Source organism: Acomys russatus, chromosome 22 (assembly GCF_903995435.1).
Source record: "Acomys russatus chromosome 22, mAcoRus1.1, whole genome shotgun sequence".
NCBI lineage: Eukaryota > Metazoa > Chordata > Mammalia > Rodentia > Muridae > Acomys > Acomys russatus.
This window is the reverse complement of record NC_067158.1, coordinates 32,847,847-32,866,856: the sequence shown is the minus strand read 5'-3', so window position 1 is coordinate 32,866,856 and position 19,010 is coordinate 32,847,847. Positions and strand designations below refer to the sequence as shown.

Here is a 19,010-nt window from a genome sequence, read left to right as displayed (position 1 = left end):
AGCCCAGGGATGGCACCACTCACAATGGTGCTGAGCCCTCTCCCGTCAATCAATAATTAGGAAAGTGACATATAGACTTGCCCACAGTCCAATCTTACAGAGGCATTTTCTAAATTGAGGTTCCATCCTTTCAGATGACTTTAGCATGTGTCAAGTTGACATAAAACTAGCCAGCACAATAGCCTAAGCAGCTGTTTTTCTCTCCTGAAGACTGATTTCCTGTCTTTTCCATCTCTTTTTTTCTTAGATCATAGCAATGAGCCTTCCTAAGGCCTTGAGACATAAAACAACATTTGGCCTCCACATGCACAGAGTTTGATGCTTGGCCAGCAGAGGAGCTATGAACCTAAATCCTCTTAAAAATTAAAATGGAAATAAAAAGTAAAAACATAAACAAGAACAAACCCTCACAGCCACTGTAAAGATCTTTTAATTGACTGACCAATTATAATTTAGTGATTATGTAGAGCCAAACATATCTTAACCAAACCTTAGTCCCTTTAGTAGGCAGTATCACTACAGTGGTTTGATTAAAAATGCCCCCCCCCCTTAGGCCCGTACATTTGAATGTGTGGTCCCCAGCTGGTGGACTATTTGGGAGGATCAGGGAAGTGTGGCCTTGTTGGAGGAGGTGTGTCACTAGGAGGGGGTCTTAAGGTTTCAAAAGTCCACAAGAGGCCCAGTCTCTGCTCTCCTCTCCTCGGCGCTCACCTCTTCTCCTTCTCCCTCTCTGCCTGCTGCTTACAGATCAGATCTCAGCTACTGTCCAGAGGTATGCTTGTCTGCTTCCCACCGTGATGATAATGAACCAAGTCTCTAAAATTATAAGCAGGGCCTCAGCTAAATGCTTTCTTTTTATAAGAGTTGTCATGGTCCTGGTGTCTCTTCACAGTAATAGAACAGTGTCTAAGACAATCACCTACCTCTGTATCTGACTTAACGTCCCTTTTGATTATCAGGTAAAATCTTTAGGATGTAAAATCTACAGGATGTAAAAAATCTATAGGATGTAAAATCTTTCGGATGTATGGTAATCCTAAAGAATAAGCAAGTCATCAGACAGCATCTGAGAAAAAGAAATTCCTTTGTTTTCTTATTCCCCATCTGCCTGGTGTCCCCATCAACTTACTTGGTTAACTACATTTGTTACCATCTTTTGTCCTTTTGCTATAATTTAATGTGATCACTTCCACAGTGCAACATGTCATTCTAGACAATCTTGGGTTGTTCTAAATTCAGGTATTCAAATAAAGGAATAGAGAAATTACAGCAGTTGTGTCGGGGGAGAGGAGAGGCATGGAGAAATGAAGGAGACATTACTTTTTACATGCCCTATTATCAAAATTATATTATCATTCCTAAGGAAATAATCCAGAGCAAACAAGTCACTGGCAAGAAACACTACCTTAAACAGATTTCCAAAAATAAAAAGTGTAATACGCCTCTTTTCCTTTTCTCCAGTTAATTGCAATATCTATCCCTAGAATCTGTCCTCAAACAGAAAGAAAAGTGCCTTTGAATCAGGCCAACACTACAGATCAGTGACCTGAATTGTTTTTTATGTTTCCAGGACGTTTTTCCAAGGCTATGGCATTGCTCAAGATACACTGTATCCAGTTTGTGTGAACAGTGTAACTGGAACTCCTGTACACAGACAGGTATCACTTTTGAATTATCTAAATTATAATAAATTCATACCTTCATACATTTTTAGAAATGATGTAGGACCTTTTACATATTATATGTAAGTAAGGCTATTTACTAGTCACCAAACAGCAAATACCTTTTATTAACTTTTAAAGTTTAGTCATTGTGCCTAATTAGTTTTGTGAAGTTTTCAGGTTTTTTTTTTTTTTTTTTTTTTTTTTTTTTTTTTTTGGATAATTCTTACTTAGCTGTTTCAAAGAAGTTGGAATATATATGTGTATATTACATATATACATTATATACTTATATACCAAATAAACACAAAGCCTTTTAAAGTAGATACACACTTGACAACACACACTTAACATATTGCAATTCTCTGTTGGTACACTAAGGAAAAACTAGTTCTAATTTCATCTAATTGTCAAAACTTATTTTGAGAATGGATTACCCAAAAAAATCATACTTACTATGTGTGGTGGTGTATACCTTGAATCCCGGCACTGAGAAGGCAGAGCCAGGTGAATCTGCATAGCAAGTTCAAAGCCAATGAAACCTACATGGCCAGACCTTGTCTCAAAAAAGAAGCAGAGAAGGAGGAAGAGGAAAGAGGAGAAGAAGAACTTACACACTTATACTTTACACCACTTTAAACTTGACTGTTTTTTTGGGTTTGTTCTTTTGTTTTGGTTTTGTTGTTGTTGTTGTTGTTGTTTGTTTGTTTTGTTTTGTTTTGTTTTGTTTAGACAAGAGCTTCTCTGTGTAGCTCTGGCTGTCCTGGAACGCTATAGACCAGGCGGGCCTTGCACTCAGAGATCTGCTTGCCTCTGCCTCCAGAGTGCTGGGATTAAAGGTGTGCCCCACCACCGCCTTGCCTTAAAAACAATTTTAAAGGCAACACAGCCCCAGGTCAGGCGATTTCCGGGCTGGGTAACTTCGAACGATTTATGTGATTTCCTGGTGTGCAAATTGGGATTAGCAGTGTGTCCAGGTTAACGTTCCTATTGCTATGATGAAACATCATGACCAAAAGCAACCTGGTGGGGGTGGGGCAGTTAGATGGCTTATACTTCCTTATCATCTTCATCATCATCAGAGGAAGTCAGGACAGGAACTCAAACAGGGCGGGAACTTGGAGACAAGAGCTGATGCAAAGGCCATAGAGGTAGTAGTTTGCTCCCTCTGCCTTGCTTACCCTACTTTGTTATAGAACTCAAGAGCACCAGCCTAGGGATAGCCCCACCCACAGTGGGCTGGGCCCTCTTACATCAATCAATTAATTAATTAATCAATCCTACATTAGTTAAGAAAATGCCCCTCCAGACTTGCCTACAGCTAGATCTTATGGAGACATTTTTCTTTACTCAGGTGCCCTCCTCACCTCACAGATGACTCTAGCTTGTGTCAAGAAGACATACAATTAGCCCGAAAATACAGGCACCCAGGTTTGGTTTTGGTTTGGTTTGGTTTGGTTTTTTGTTGTTGTTGTTGTTTGTATTTTTGGGTTTTTTCTTGGGGGGGGGGTGTCTGTTGTTTTTTGTTTTGTTTTGTTTTGTTTTGTTTTCGAGACAGGGTTTCTCTGTGTAGCCTTGGCTATCCGGGACTCGCTATGCAGACCAGGCTGGCCTTGGACTCACAGCGATCCACCTACCTCTGCCTCCTGAGTGCTGGAATTAAAGGCGTGCGCCACCACGCCCGGCCAGGGACTGCTGGAATTAAAGGCGTGCGCCACCACGCCCGGCCAGGGACCCAGTCTTAAAGTGTCTTCCCAGGACAAAACGTCTTAACGCGTGTACATGCCAAGCCTGAAACACAATGCTATCTGTATACATAAGCTTCACCCACTATTGCCATAACGAGGAGCAAAAGCCTCGTAGCTAAAACCCTGCCTCATGGGGCAGCCCTGGGAGGCTGGTAAGGATTGAACAAGAGAGACAGGCACACCAAGAAGAGCGGCAAGGGATGCCAAAGGGAAAACGGGATGGGTGGGTAGAACAGAAAAGTGATGACCCTAAAGTTTTAACCCTTTTGGGAAAAAAAATAGAATCCTAGATTCCGGAGAGTTAGTCAGCAGTCTCCCGAATGGTTCGCACTGTAAATGCCTATGATTCTCCACCACCCCGAGAAAAAGGAGCAAGACAGGAGGGCCTCGCAGCCACCCAGGTAAAAACTAGCGCCACTTTTCCTACTGCTATGAAGTGAAGCTGTTGGTGAAACACAGACCGGCTTAGGCTCCTACTCAGCTCTCAGCTGCTCTGCTTCCGGGAGACTGCAGCCAGCAAAGTCACTTCCCGCCCAGATCAGCCTCGAGAGGGCGCTCACGCGTCGAGGCGGCTGGAATTGGACCCTATCGGCCCCCTTAGTGACACCTTACTTGCCATATGTCACCGCCTTTTCCTCTTTTCCCCGAGTTCCTTTTCACTTCCGGGGTTGCTCCAGATCCGCTTGTTCCGTAACAACATCCCGTTGGCTTCCTTCAGGCGGCGGGACTCGTGTAGCCGCCTCCCTAGGAGCGCCTGCCCGCCAGGGCTTGCGCGCTCCCCGGCCCGGGCCGCCATGGCCACCAACCCGCAGCCGCAACCTCCGCCACCCGCGCCTCCGCCGCCGCCGCCGCAGCCACAGCCTCCTCCGCCGCCGCCGGGCCCTGGGGCTGGTCCGGGAGCAAGCGGGCCGGGAGGCGCTGGGGCCGGCTCCGGGGACCCGCAGCTCGTTGCCATGATCGTGAACCACCTCAAGAGCCAGGGGCTCTTCGACCAGTTCCGCAGGGACTGCCTGGCGGATGTAGACACCAAGGTGCGAAGCTGGGGCGGCGGCGGGAGGCGCGGGGAATGGGGTCCCCGCGTGCTCGGAGGGGGGCGGCATCCCCAGGCCGGACCCTCGGGGACTGTCTTGTTCACAGGGCTGCTTTTTTGTGCAGCCGCTTCATCGTTTATTTATTTATTTATTTTTAACCTGCAGCGCTGTGCTATGCACGCTGCAAGGCTTGCAATGTTCATTCATTCAGCTGCCGTTGTGTGTTGTTCCTTTCTTAGGCTAGTGTTTCTTGAATGCCCACTATGTGTCTGGCACTGCTTGGCCTCCGCAATTATTACCGCTGTAGTAAGCAAGACCAAGTCATTGTTCTTAGGGAGACTGGTTTTAGAAGCCCTAAATCAAAAGGGAATCGTCTTAATGTTCATTTTCATTTCTCGTGATTTATTCGTCTGTTTACTTTTCACCCAAGTTGGGGTTTTGTTTTGGATTTTTTTTTTTTTTCGCTCCAAAAGTTTCCTTACCTCTAATCGCCACAAACTTAAGAGTTTGCAGGAATCGTAAAATGGTAATGGAGTGATGTTTTTTCAATGTGTTTTGCTGGATGTTGGGGCGGGGGCGCAGGTAGACACGCAAAGGTAGGGAGGCAAACCTGAGCAGACAAAAATGTGGGTTGGGGACTGGGGAGGGGGGACTGTCGTTTGGTCCGTAGCAATGGCTGCCTGATTTCGGAGTTCGGCCTATCACTTTGCTACGATGAGAAGAGGCGGGGAGAGATGGAGGTGGCGGCTATGGAGCTGTTCGGTGGAGAAAACGTGGAGAAGAAATAACAGCAAATGCTGAAGTAGAAGAAGGCTGGAGGGAAATGCGTTTGGAGAGTGAGGATGGTGAGGCAGGGGTCAGCAGAAAGGATCTGCTGTCCACACCCAAGGGAACCTGGCACTGACACAGAAGGTGGCTTTAGCGGGTAAACTGTCATCTTGGCTGAGTGATCCAGGGATGCAGGAAGGAGCAGTCAATGAAGCTGGTGAAAAACTGGGAGAGTGTGTCTGGGAGCAGGTGAAGGAAGAGATGCTGGTTTCCTATTCAGGGGTGGTGGTTGTTGGTGTTGTTTTTCTTTAAGACAGGGTTTCTCCATGGAGCCTTGGCTGGCCTCGCCTCGACGTGTACACCACCAGTTCAAGGCTGGCCTTGAACTCATAAAGATCCGCCTGCCTCTGCCTCCCCGAGTGCAGGGATTAAAGGAGTGCACAACTAGGCTGGGCTGCATTGTTGTTGTTGTTATTGTTGGTTTTGCTTGGCATTTTGTGTATGTATTTTTTTTTTTGCTTCGCTGTGACTGGGGCCATTGGATTGGAGCTGTGATGGTGGAAGGTTTTTTCAGACTGGCAGGTCTAAAGAACCTAGTTTCTTTAAAAGGGGACTGTTTATAGCACCTGCATATCCTTGGGCTTTGAGGTCTCCTGCACACAGTTCTGCGGGTCTCCTCTACAGTAATTCTTCCTAAGAACCTGTGGATATCTTTTACAAGGACTCCGGTCCTAGGTCCATTCCCTTAGCTTTTCCAGGATGCTGGGAGTTTTACTCACGGGGACTTCAATTTATTGGGGTGTATATAACTTGCTTAGGGACTAACACAGCCATATTTTAAAATCACTGCTGTTGCCTTTTGAAAATATTGGGAAAATATTAGTCAAGGTTGAGTAAATATTTCCCCACATAAAGTTAGTAGTTTACAAGCAACAAGTGGGTATTACACTTTGATCTTCTTAGAAACCTGTGTATCTGTGCTGTCACTGTATACATTGTGTAATCAAAAATTAAGTTTTAATATTTTGATGACGGAAGTGCAGTCTTCTCAATTCCACCTTTTACTTATCCCATCTCCATTCAATATTACTGCTGTATGTCTGTGGTATCCCTGCCCAAACTCCCAAAAGTAGACTATTAAAATGTTTCTGGCAGGGGAAAGAAGAGAATTTAGTATGACAGTCTCAGGAAAGCTAGGCTCTTCTCTTTAAATGTGTAAATTAAGCTGTTTTCAATAGTTCACAGTGGTTGACTATAGGCAGTTTTATATGGTTCAACCTTGTGCTGTCTATAGAGAGTTGAGAACGTTCTTCGATAAGAGAAGCAGCCAGATAAGAGCGGGACTGAAAAAGACATTGTCTTCCCAGAGAGCAGATACAAACAGCTGGGCACGGTCTCGCTGCCCTTCCCCTCCCTGACTTTCTCCTTTCTATCCCTCTCTCTTTGGCCTCTTTCTCAGGTAATAGGTGTGTTGGTTTGAATTTAAAATACTTGTAATTAAGTCACGTCTGTAATATGTAAAATGAAAGAAAGAATACTCCTTAGGAATAGCATTTATAAGCAGGCCAAAATAGAGGTGATGCACCCTGTTCATACAAGGGCTATCACTTTAATGGAGCTCTTGAGTCTGTCTCATCTGCCACTTGTAGGAATTCACAACTGAACCTGAGAAACTATCCTGTTTTCTACCTGAAAGTCTTACCTACAGCGTGCAGGCTGTTTCAGTCAGTGAGCTCTGTTAGTCACATCCGTGTGTAAGAGTCAAGACATTTGATAGTTACCACGTGCTGTCCAAGAACAGACTGTCCCCAGTGTGTCTGCACCAGGATGAGATGTACCAATGTCTCCTGCCATTCCTGGAGCCATAAAATACAACCCTCCTGGTAACCCTGCCATAGCCAGTGGTCCTTAACCAAGATTATTTCTACGGCAGACCAGACTGGCTGTCACTCCTGAAGGAGCTGGAGCCTTGGGCAGCTCCAGAATCCACCTGTAGCACTAAAGCTGCTTCTGGACAACCAGTCATCACGTGTCTGAACCCAGCTGTGTGGCTTGAAAACCATTCTGCCCCCTTTTTATTGATTACCTACTAGAGGAAGGAGGGTCAAGAGACCCATTGTTCCATTCTAGACAAGAAGTTGATGGGTCAAGAAAATGTAACTTCCTTTTTGATGGGTGATAAAGGCAGTTTTTTGGTACTTTCTCAGTTATAAATGGCTCCTGATCAGTTAGTTCATGGGTCATGTAAGTATTTCCTGATCAAACCTTAGGTACCAGACATACTTTAGAAGCCAGGAGTACAACAGTAAACTAGAATCCTGCTGCTTCACAGCTTTTCCCAGTAGAGGAAAAAACAATAAGTGTATGATCAGTTCTGTACAAAAGAATAAAGCACAAAAAGTATGGGAGGCTTACTGTTTTGCTCTGGATAAGGTTTCAGCTAAGATAATATTTGACTTATCCTTGAAGGAATTGGAAACATGGGTGCCTTCCAACCCTCTAGCAGAGGGAGCGCAGAAGACCTGTGGCAGAACTGAGAGGAGCAAGTGCCCTCCACCCCCCGGCTGGTAAATTTTGAATCTCAACCTATTTATTTAGGGTTTTTCTAGTGTTGAGAAGTTATTAGTGAGTTTTGAGCAAAAGGTCGTGGTCTGACTTATATTTAAGGTGAGGTGATGATTCATGATCTACTTTGGACAACATGTTTTGGCAACCCTAGTTTTAGAAGATTTAACACAGGCTTTTGAAAGATGGCATGGCATGGAATGTCAGGGGCTGAGGAGGCCTGGAGTGCAGGGGTGGAAAAGGTCGTAGAAAATAGGTTCTGAATGTCCTCTCATGTGTCTGCTAAGCCCTGCAGACTTTGCTGCTCAGAAGAACTTGTTAAACTTAAATTTAAAGCAGGATCCTGCCATGTAACAAAAACTGCCTTGAACTCAATATGCAGCCCAAGTAAACTTTGAAATTGCCATCCTCCTGCCTCAACCTTGCAAATGCTGAGATTGTAGACATGTACCATCATACCTTGCTAATGAAAAAACTCAGAAACAAGGAAAATTTTCCTTTGTAAGGGAGTTGAAATTTGAACTTATTTTGAGGGGACTAAAAAGCTAAATCTAGTTAAGTCTAATAAATGCTTGTTAAAAGAAGAAATACACATTATAAACGTTAGAGAGAAGGAAATTTTCACATTGATTTAGCGTAAGTGGAGAGGGGAATAAATAAATAATTAGAAGTAATGAAAAAGCATCTCATACGGCTAAGACTGTCAATTCTGTGAGAGGTAGTTCCCTAGTTATCAAAGGACAGTGTTTTAATCACTTCTTTGCCATGCGATGTGGACAAGAGCAGGGCTCTACTGTAAAGAGGTTAAGAGTCCCTGCTTTCGTACAATGCATTGCCCTGGAAGAGCTGTTGGATGGTGGCATGTGGAGAAGATGGCAAGAACATGAACCAATGCCTGGATAAGAAGCCTGTGTTAGGTGCCAGGGTGACCTCCTGTGATGAGGACAAGCTCTGAAGGTGAGAACTTTGCCAGGACAAGGAGAGAGAAGATGAGAATTGGTTGCTTGAATGTATGCTTCTAAGGGAGAGAGGGAGAAGTGGCACAGGGTGATGCTGGGCTATTCCTTAAAATCATTCCAGGTCACTCACCTACATAGAAGAGACAAGACAGATGAAGGAAGAATGACCCTGAGTGAGTGGGTGAGGGACTGACTGACTTACGTACTCAGTGAGGACCCTTTCTTTGTTTTGTTTTGTCTGTGTTGAGTTTTTTGTAGTTTTTGTTTTGTTTTGAGACATGGTTTCTCTGTGTTTCCCTGGCTGTCCTGGAACTCAGAGATATCCACCTGCCTCTGCCTCTGCCTTCTGAGTACTGGGCTTGAAGTCATGTGCCACTAGCACCCAGCTAAATAGTCCAATTTGTTTGGTTTGGTTTTTTAGATAGATAGGTAGGGGTGTGTGTGGGTGTGTGGGTGTTGCCCTAGCTTTCCTAGAACTCACTCTGTAGACCAGGCTGGCCTCCAACTTGGAGATCCTCCTGCCTCTGCCTATCAAGTGCTGGGATTAAACGTGTGTACCACTGCTGCCCTCACAACCATTTCTTAAATAGAGATGACTTGATCTCCATTTCCTCTTCCTCCTCTTCCTTCCTTCCTTCCTTCCTTCCTTTCTTTCTTTGGGAGAGAGGGGGTGGAGGGGCAAATAAAGTGGGGAAGGGAGAGAGAGGAGAGCTAGGGCCTTTGAGCCTTAGGTACTGTGGACATTTTGGACTGATTAGTTCTGTAGGGTCTTTGCTAAGCCGTGTGAAGTACTCAGCAGCATGCCTGCCCTCTGCTCCTCAGTAATAATCTAAAGTGCCTTAGATATTTGCCAAACACCCACCTGAGGGAAGAGAGTTTAAAATCACTCCTGCTCGACAACGTCTACATCAGATTTAGTGTAGAGTTCAGTGGTCTGTCCCTGAGGAAATTCTCCTGCGTCCATGACTTTTCCTTCGTATCTTACCACTGCAGGCCTTCATTATTTTAGTTATACTTTGCCAGGTGAGTTTTGTGTCTGTTTGTGCTCTTCTTGAGCCAGTGTGCTCATATATATAACGAATTCCCGTTCTCAAACCTTTGTAAACACCAGGCCCCAGGCCTCTGTTTCCAACTTCATTTCTGTTGCCAGTGTACCCTCTTCTCTAATTAGAGTACCAAGATATGGGTTCTCCTAATATTTCTGACATTATATTTTTCTAGCCCAGTTATTTTTTTTTTTTAGTTGTTGGCTCTGTCAGCAAAGGTCATTGTCATCTCTTGTAACATCATGCAACTTTGAAACTACTTTTCTAGGTCAAATGCCACATTCTCAATCGAGACTTGTTCCCTGGCCTTCACTGCCTTTCTTTGTTTCCAATCCCTCTAACATTAACATTTGTGTCTTGTTTCTAGTTCTTTGTCTACTAAAAGGTTTGTTTGTCTTCTGTATCTTACTCTGTTTACACACAACTTGCCTTAGACAAAACAGGCAATATTTGAGAAAGTTTCCATCAACTCTAAGACTCCTTAGAACCAGTCAACCTATTATCCATATTGGATGAATTAAAGATTTCTAGCATTTATGGGCTTTTTGTTTTGTTTTTCTTTCTAGCCTGCCTATCAGAATCTGAGGCAGAGAGTTGACAACTTTGTTGCAAACCATTTGGCAACTCACACTTGGAGTCCACACCTCAACAAGAACCAACTAAGAAACAATATCCGACAGCAAGTCCTGAAGTAAGTCTGAGAGCACACAGGCTCAGGTTAAAATGCTGCAATTTATTTTGCCAGAAAGCAAATCGAAATACATTTTCCTGATGTTGGCAGTTTGGGAAGTTTGATGTGAGTTGGTCCAGTATAATTTTGGAGTATTGCCTCATCATTTCATATTTCTCCTTTAAATTTTAACTCTTTTCCTATAGACTTATAGCAATATTTAAGTATTCGGAAAAAGAAATAGCCTGCCTTAAAGAACATCTGTCCAAAATCTCTATCAAATAGTAATAGATGCAAATGCTATAATGTCCTAAGACCGTTATATTCATGACTGTTTTCTTGTTTAACAAATAAAACAGAACAGAGCTCTGAAATTAAAAGAGAAATCCCTTGATTATAGTATATTGTATATGTTAAAAAAAAAAAAAAATATATATATATATATATATATATATATATATAATAGTATATAGCCAAAAATCCAGTGATTTTTGCATTGGCATAAGAAACAAAGAATAAAAATTTCAATATTTAGAAAAGTCAGTAATATTTACTTTTTAAAAAGTACAAACTTGATTTATAATCTTCTACTTGTTTTTGAATATAAATATTTGCTAAGACAAAAAGACTTTCTATTCCAGTTGTTTAAAGAGTGCCTATTCTTCCTGCTTTGACATATTTATAGTCGAGAATATTTATAAAATATGGCTTTAAACAGGTGAGCTATCTAACTCAAGCCTATGTAGTGTGATAGTTCCAAGCCACAAGAAACTCAGAATAAAAATTCACTAAAAAGTTCATTTGACCCCTGGTCATACTAGAACCAGGGAGCTGGAAGCGTAGACTGTGTCTCCCTGTGCATATGAAAAGGAAATAGCACTAGCTTTGTTGTCTGTGTTTTAAAAGCTGTTTGAGAACCTGTGAAAGAGTCCAGGTAAGATCAGAAGATGCCACCAGAAGGTTGCTTATAAGACCTATTGGTGGAAAGTCAAAGCTGTTTCCTGAACAGAAGATACTAGAAGGAGTCTATTGAGTGACAGGCCAAGAAGGCTCCCCATTTCCACAAAGGCCTTCAGTGGAGCAGTAAGCAGAGCAGCACAGGACTGCGGGGGTGGGGGGGGATGGCTGGGTGTGCAGCGCTGCTGCTGACACAGGGATCTCTTTCAACACTTCCTAGTGCAGCCTTCTCACAGACAATTGCGTTGCTTCCTCACCTTCCTATGTAGAAGGCTCTTGCATCCTTTGTGGGAGGAGGGTGTCTTTGTTTTTGCAGTGCTGGTGCTGACCCAGTCCATGGGATCCTACAAATCTTGCTCTGTTTTATATCCCATGGTGAGAGTCTCAAGCAGAAGACCAGTTTTCTGGAGATTTTTATTTATACTTTAGTGTGCAGAGTCTCCAAGATGAGAAGGCTTTATTTGGTTTTAGGTGAGGGAAATGTGAAAATCAATCACGTACGATCCTAGTACAAATAAAAGATATTATGCCAAGTTTTATGCTTGATAAAAGGTAAGGAAGTCAATGATTGTGGCAGTGGTGAGTGAACGCTGGTGCCATCTCCTATAAGCAGCGAGCTGCCTTCCTCCAGACTAGAGGCCTGGAAGGGAAACAGCTGTGTTCTGTAACTTACCAGCCACTCTTCTTGAGACATCTGTATGTTTCCCGTTATCCTGTGGGTATAGAAGTCAAAGAAGAACTTCTGGAGTAAGTTCTCTTCTTCTACTGTGGAATCCAGGGATTAAACTCAGGTCATTGGACTGTCCTGCAAGAGCTTTTAACCACTGAGACATCTCACTTGCCCCATTTGCAAAGGTTTATGTCAATAATAGTATCATATTGAAGTTTTCCTTAAAGAAGGATGTTGTTTGGGTTGGGTTGGGTTGGGTTTAAGTTGTTTTGGGTGTTTTTGTTTGTTTATGTTTTGTTTTGGAGGGGGTTGCATTTTTTTCTTGAGACAGGGCCTCACTCTGTAACTCTAGCTGTCCTGGAACTCACTCTGTAGACCAGGCTGAACTCACAGAAACTCACAAAAAAACACCTGTGCTGAGATTAAAGGCGTGCACCACTATACCTGGCTTAAAGAAGGATTCTTTAATTGTATGCAAACTAATACTGTATGGATGGACTATCCCTGTAAATAACTAATCTCAAGCAGGTTTTCACACACTTGAGAAAATACTCCTTTGATTGACTTAGGTTAAGCCATGGCAGCTGTCATTTCTCTCTCTCTTTTTTTTTTCACTGTTTCTTTTTATTAATTTATTCTAGTTACATCTCAATGGTTATACCATCTCTTGTATCCTCCCATTCTTCCCTCCCTCCCATTTTCCCTTTACTCCCATCTCCTATGACTGTGCCTGAGGAGGACCTCCTCCCCCTTTATATGCTCATAGGGTATCAAGTCTCTTCTTGGTAGGCAGCTGTCATTTCTGTAGAACAAATGGCCTACCATCAGCAATTTAAAATGGATCAGTTTAGTTGCTTATTTTTTTATTTAGGAGGAAGGGAAATTTTATTCTATTTATGTATTTATTTGCACTGCAGAATCTGAAAATGCTGGATAGCTTTCAGTAATGATCTTGAAAGAATTTTAAAAAGAAAGAAGTGATTTGGTTTCACTTATCTATTTATTTTTCAGTACTAGGGGTTGAATTTAGGTTTTCATATATGCAAAAATAAGTACTCTATCACTGAGTTACTTTTTAAAATTAGGTTCTCAGTACGTAGCCGTGGCTCTCATATTCTATGTGTAGCTAGGCTGGTCTTGAACAGGAGTGCTGGAATTGCAGGTATCTATCACCTTGCCTGGCTTCAGCTCTTTTTGTTTTGTTTTTATTTTAAGAATAGGTCTCCAAGCCAGGAATGGTAGGGCATGCCTGTAATACCAGCACTTGGAGGAGCAGAGGCAGGTAGATCTCTGTGAGTTTGAGGCCAGCCTGGTCTATAAAACAAGTCCAGGAGAGCCAAGGATACACAGAGAAACCCTTTCTTGGGGGAAAAAAAAAAGAGGTCTCCAAATTTGCCTGGGATGGTCTTGAACTCTTACTTGAAATTTCACTGTTGCTCAGGCAGGTTGTAAACTTGTAGTTCTCCTGCCTCAGGCTCTTAAGTAGCTAGTAATATAGACATGAACTACCAGGGCTTCGGGTAAGTGATATTAACCAGGGATGCATCTGTTGTTAGATTTGACTTTACCTGTGACCTAGGGCTGAGATGCTCCTCTCTGAAGAGGCAGCTAGGGAACACCCCAAGTAACTCTGGACTCCATTTTACATGAAATCAGAGTTGACCTCCATGGAAAGGAAGATTACATTTAAGAACAGAAGCCAAAATACTGGGAAACAGAGAAGGCAACTAAAGCAGTATTTTCGGGTCCAGTAGGTTTTATCCTTTAATTTTATGCCTTTGTACTTATGCCTTACAGGAAGATTTTTTCGTGATTCTTTATTTCTGCTACATTTGCAATCACCTTTAAGTGGGACAAAAACAAAACAAAACAAAAAACCCTTAGAAGTACAGCAGTGTTTTCAGGATTTGCATCCTGTTGTTTAATCTTGAACTTTAAAAAGCAGATAACCTACTTTGTTGCATGTCAGCTCATTTTTCTTTATGTCCCACATAAATAGAAGCATAGTATCACATGGTTTCAAAGTGCCTCGGGAATTGGAAATCCAGTCCACCCTCACTTCAGACAGGTGTACTCAGAAAAAGCATTTGACAATGGAAGGACTAACATCTCCTCACCCGTTCTATCCAGATAGATGGAGCCCCAAGAAGGTGGAAGCGATTAGTGCCTCAGTCTCCCAACACTGCTCTGGGTACTTTGATTTCTCCTGTGGCATTCTAGAAAGAAATGTGTTCTTAAGTCTATTTTGCTCAGCTGACATTTTACACAAATGCCATCGTCGCTCCTCTGTCCTCTTATGGTCCTTTGACTTGGAGCCTCTTTTCTCCCTTCCTCTTCTATAGACATCAAGACGCAGCTCAGTGTCTTCTCTTTGTGGCGTGTTCCCAACTTATATTGGACATAGCCAATCATTCCTTGCTCTCCTTTTCCCCCACAGTACATGGTGTGCTTTACTTGTGTCTGTATCTTTTAACCAGCACAGGGTGCAGGTCTGGTTTGTAGCTGCCTGGTGGCCAGCATGGTGCCTTTTACGTAGACTACCTCTTGAGTGACTAAATCATCCTGTTTTATAGCAGGAAGGCAATAAAAAGAAAGCAAAATATCTTGAGTTTTATTTTTGTTTTCCTTGTTTCTTGTTTATCAATTTGATAAAATTATGCTTTGTGTATATTCTTCACTTTAATTGGAAACTCTAAGACTTAACTATTTTTTAAAAAAGAAAGTTTCAGAGACCAGAGATTTACTTTAGGCCTGGAACTCATCTGTCGTGTTCCAGGGATGAAGTTTGAGAGAAGCATCGTCTCCCTCATTCTGTGCTGCTGGAGCTACTTCAAAGCCGTTTCATGTGTTAGCCTTTCTACCAGCAACATGTTGGTGGGCAATTTACAAATGTTTTTGTAGTATAGCAAACCTAAAACCACTACTGTTTTAAATTCTTGAATAGACCATTGAGGGATGAACATATATATAATAGATGCTGTTTTATTTAAAATAATCTATGTAGATAACATAAAATTATTTCTTTACTTTTCTGTGAATTACCATGTTTCAGATCAGGAATGCTGGAGTCTGGTATCGACCGAATTATTTCTCAGGTTGTGGATCCAAAGATCAACCACACGTTTAGACCTCAGGTGGAAAAAGCTGTGCATGAGTTTCTGGCCACATTAAATCACAAAGAGGAAGCAACTGGCAGCACAGCTCCTGACGATGAGAAGCCTGACTCTTCCGTCATTACCCAAGGTGCTTTGCTTTTACTCTTGCAGTTCCTGCGCTCCTCTTGGTCGGATTGCCTAGGGAGAGGTGTTTGGTTTTTTGTTTTTTGTTTTTTTAATGCATTGCTTCATTTGGCTCTGGAGTGAAATTATATGTACTTTCAGTATTGCTCAAATCCCTCAACTGGTATGACATTTCTTTTTTGAAATTAATTTTAAAAAGCATTTGAATAATGATGAGTTTGTATGTGTGCATGCTAGCTCTAAGAGAGGATGTAATTGAAATAGTAAAGACATTCTTCTCATAACTGGAATGTTCTCAGATGTGTTGGTGCCCTTCCTTTAAGACACTGTGTACTCAGGAGACGGAAATTTCGCAGTGTGTATACCAGCACTGTACCTGAAAGCCTACAGGAACTCGCATTTCTGCACAGCTTCTAGCAGTGATGTGTAGTGTGGATGAAGTAGAAGGTTATGCTTTTTGCATACATTTATTCCAAATCTTATCTTCTCCTTAAAGGTGCTCCCGCTCCTGGGCCCAGTGCTAATGTAGCGAGTGATGCCATGTCAATCTTGGAAACCATAACTTCTCTTAACCAAGAAGCTAACGCTGCTAGAGCTTCAACAGAAATGTCAAATGCCAAGGCCAGCGAGAGAGTGTCCAGAAAACTCTCCTCTCAGCCGAGCACTGACATCAGCACAGACAAGGAGAGAGCCTCAGAGGATGGGGCTGAGAGAGAAAAGGCTCCCCCTAATTCCGGAGGGGAGGGCATAGAAACTGCACCCAAATCAGAAGAACCCAGCGATCTCCCTTGTCCAGTGGAAGAAACTAAAAATCATACAAAGGAGAATAGTAGCTTCCTATTACAAAGTAAGGATGCTCAGCAAGAAAGCACTGACCAAAAAATTAAATCAATGGACAAAGGAGAAAAGAAACTGGACAGTAATGAAAAAGGAGAAAGAAAGAAAGAAAAGAAGGAAAAGACTGAAAAGAAACTTGATCATTCCAAAAGGAGTGAAGATACACAGAAAGCGAAAGATGAGAAACAGGCAAAGGACAAAGATGTGGAGAGCACGAAGCTTCCTTCTGAAAGAGTCAACAGCAGAGGCAGGGCTACCGAGGGCCTGAAGGAAGGTGCGTGCTCACATCCGCGTGGCTATCAGGATCAGCGTGCTGCTTAGGGGAGGAGGGACAGTGTCATGTTTGCCTTCCATGTCAGAAACTGAAAACTTGCAAGACAGTAAACATAATGAGCTGGGCATGGTGGCACACAGCAGTAACCCCAGCACTGGCCATGCCAATGGCAGGATCCAGGCCAGCCTGAGCTAAATAATTAGGCCTCATTTGGGCTGCAGGCAATAAATATTTATAACTTCTTTACTATCCTGATGTGTCTAGTCACAAAGAAAATTACAGAAAAGCTATGAACTTTATAACTTGTGTTACCATTTATTCACACTGTTCTAAGCAGCTTAGGTTATATTTGCTAATCTTCAAAATATGAGGTAGCAGCAATAATAATAATAATAAGTCAGTAATTTAAAATTTACATTTGTGTTTAGCCTTACATTACAAATTAATAGTTATTTTTGCAAGTTACTAATTTTACCTTTGTATTTTATTAAGATAGCTGCCTTTCTGATAGCTAATTTTTTTTTTGACATCTATTTAAAGTAAGAAATCTTTAATATTTAGGGCTTAGGTTTTGAATCCGTTCTTGTGAGCAGCAATTTATTTTGCTTCATTTTCTTCTTGAAGATTACTCTTTGATAGATTCTGATGTGGATGGTCTCACTGATATCACTGTTAGCTCGGTCCACACCAGCGACCTTTCATCCTTCGAAGAAGACACAGAGGAGGAAGTTGTTATGTCTGATAGCATGGAAGAAGGAGAGATTACATCAGAGGGTAATGCACTTTTCTCAGTGTCTCTGTGACTTGTGCTTCCTGACTGTGTGGCATAGCAAGAACCTGCTACCTTGTGTTGACAGATTGGCTTCTGTCTGAGCCGAGGGAGGTCTGATTAGCCTTGTATGTGCACTAGCCCTGAGCAAGCCTTAGTGCTCCATGGCCACCTCCATCACCTGAGGCTATGGCAAGACTGAGAAAAGGCAGTGCACACACAGCTGCTTTTGTTCATATGTCACTGTGAGGATGGCATTTGGCAGAAGGACAAGCTAGAAGGCTACCCTCACTTCTGTTACCACTTGAAAATTTAGGGGTGCTAAAGAGTACCCTTTGAAAAACTGATTTCCCAAAGAGCTAACAGAGCATACCAAAAGCTGGTATGCTAGTCAGGTTTCTTGGCCTGTGCTGAAAAGCCTACCCTTTGGGAGACTACGGCAGACTAACTGTTAGCTGGGGCTATATTGGAAGTGGTAGGCTGTCCTGCTAGTGTGATAGCCTGTCTCAAATAACAACAAATGCTCTTCTACTCAATACGGTTGATCCAGCTAAGGAAGACAGTCAAATTAGAGAAGGGATGGAGTGTGTAGACTCAACTCCAGAATGTTCCAACAGGAACCCACTGTGTGTTCTCTCGGGAATTATGGGTAACTTTGCTTCTTTCACATCATTTCAATAATTGGTATAAACTATGGTCAACCAGAAAAGTTCACCAGAACTTTGGTCTGAAATACTTGCCTGCCCTTGTGCCTCTCGCCCTAAGAGGTCTTGCTACAAAGACCCAGTTTCCTCAACTTACAGTGACAAATTCATATCAAGTCTACTCACAAGAATTAACTATTTGTCAAAATACATTGTTTAAAACAACTGATGGGAGGAACAGTAGGCTAAGATGGCTCCAGTACCTTCAACTAATTGGGCTCCTGAGTTAGTAAAACCAAGGTGGAGTAAACAGTAAAGGGAAACTGAGTTTAGAACAGCAGAAACCATCTACTAACCTCTCAGTGGATGCTTCCCTTCAGATCCTCGTCAGGTAAGGCCTAGCAGCAGTCAGTCTGTGGAGTGTGTATGTGGCTTCCATGTTGAGCCTGCAAAAGCACACAGCTCCAGGGCCAGAGTGGACTTTAGCTCCGAGCCTGCCCTGCTCTGCCCTTCTTTTCCTTCAGACCAGCTCCGTGCAGCTTTTATCTGTGCTTCTTATTTATTTCTTTTAATAACACAAATGTCTAATTTGTCTTGGTCTGCATCTATATGTAAGGTGAATTGTAGTTTTTTTTTTAATGTCAGTTTCTTAATTTTCTCACACACACACCCCTTTGGCTTTTTACGTATACTTGAAGAATATTGATGTCTTTTGCTGCATATACGACATGTTAATGCTGTCTAGTTGACAGAAGCATTCGCTCTTTATATTGACTTCTTTCCAGATGAAGAGAAAAATAAACAGAATAAACCAACCAAACAACCCAGCGCGTCTGCTGAGGGGAACGCCAGAAGTGTACGGCATGCTTACGTGCACAAGCCCTATCTTTACTCAAAGTACTACAGTGACTCTGATGATGAACTCACAGTGGAACAACGGCGGCAGTCCATCGTGAGTCCAGCCGCTCCCTGGCTGAGTTAGCAGTAGTTATTAAACCGTTAATACAGCTCCTCGTGGTGTGGTGACCCCAACCTTAAAATTATTTTCTTGCTACTTCATAACTGTAATTTTGCTACTGTTATGACTTGCAATGTAAGTGTTCAATATGCAGGATATCTGATAGGCAGCCCCTGTGGAAAGGCCAGTCCCCTCACAGGGGTCACAGCCCACA

At 42.6% G+C, this 19,010-nt stretch overlaps 1 protein-coding gene across 1 annotated transcript in view; it reads left to right on the top strand.

The window, feature by feature from the left end:
* Positions 1 to 4,085: 4,085 nt before the first annotated feature.
* Positions 4,086 to 19,010, top strand: part of Bod1l1 (biorientation of chromosomes in cell division 1 like 1) — a 54,894-nt gene continuing 39,969 nt past the window's right edge. Inside the window, exons 1-6 of the mRNA XM_051165146.1 lie at positions 4,086 to 4,440; positions 10,345 to 10,469; positions 15,128 to 15,318; positions 15,811 to 16,425; positions 17,050 to 17,199; positions 18,624 to 18,790. Of these exons, the coding sequence (XP_051021103.1) occupies positions 4,204 to 4,440; positions 10,345 to 10,469; positions 15,128 to 15,318; positions 15,811 to 16,425; positions 17,050 to 17,199; positions 18,624 to 18,790 (1,485 nt within the window). The 5' untranslated portion in view covers positions 4,086 to 4,203. The remainder of the gene's footprint in view (positions 4,441 to 10,344; positions 10,470 to 15,127; positions 15,319 to 15,810; positions 16,426 to 17,049; positions 17,200 to 18,623; positions 18,791 to 19,010) is intronic.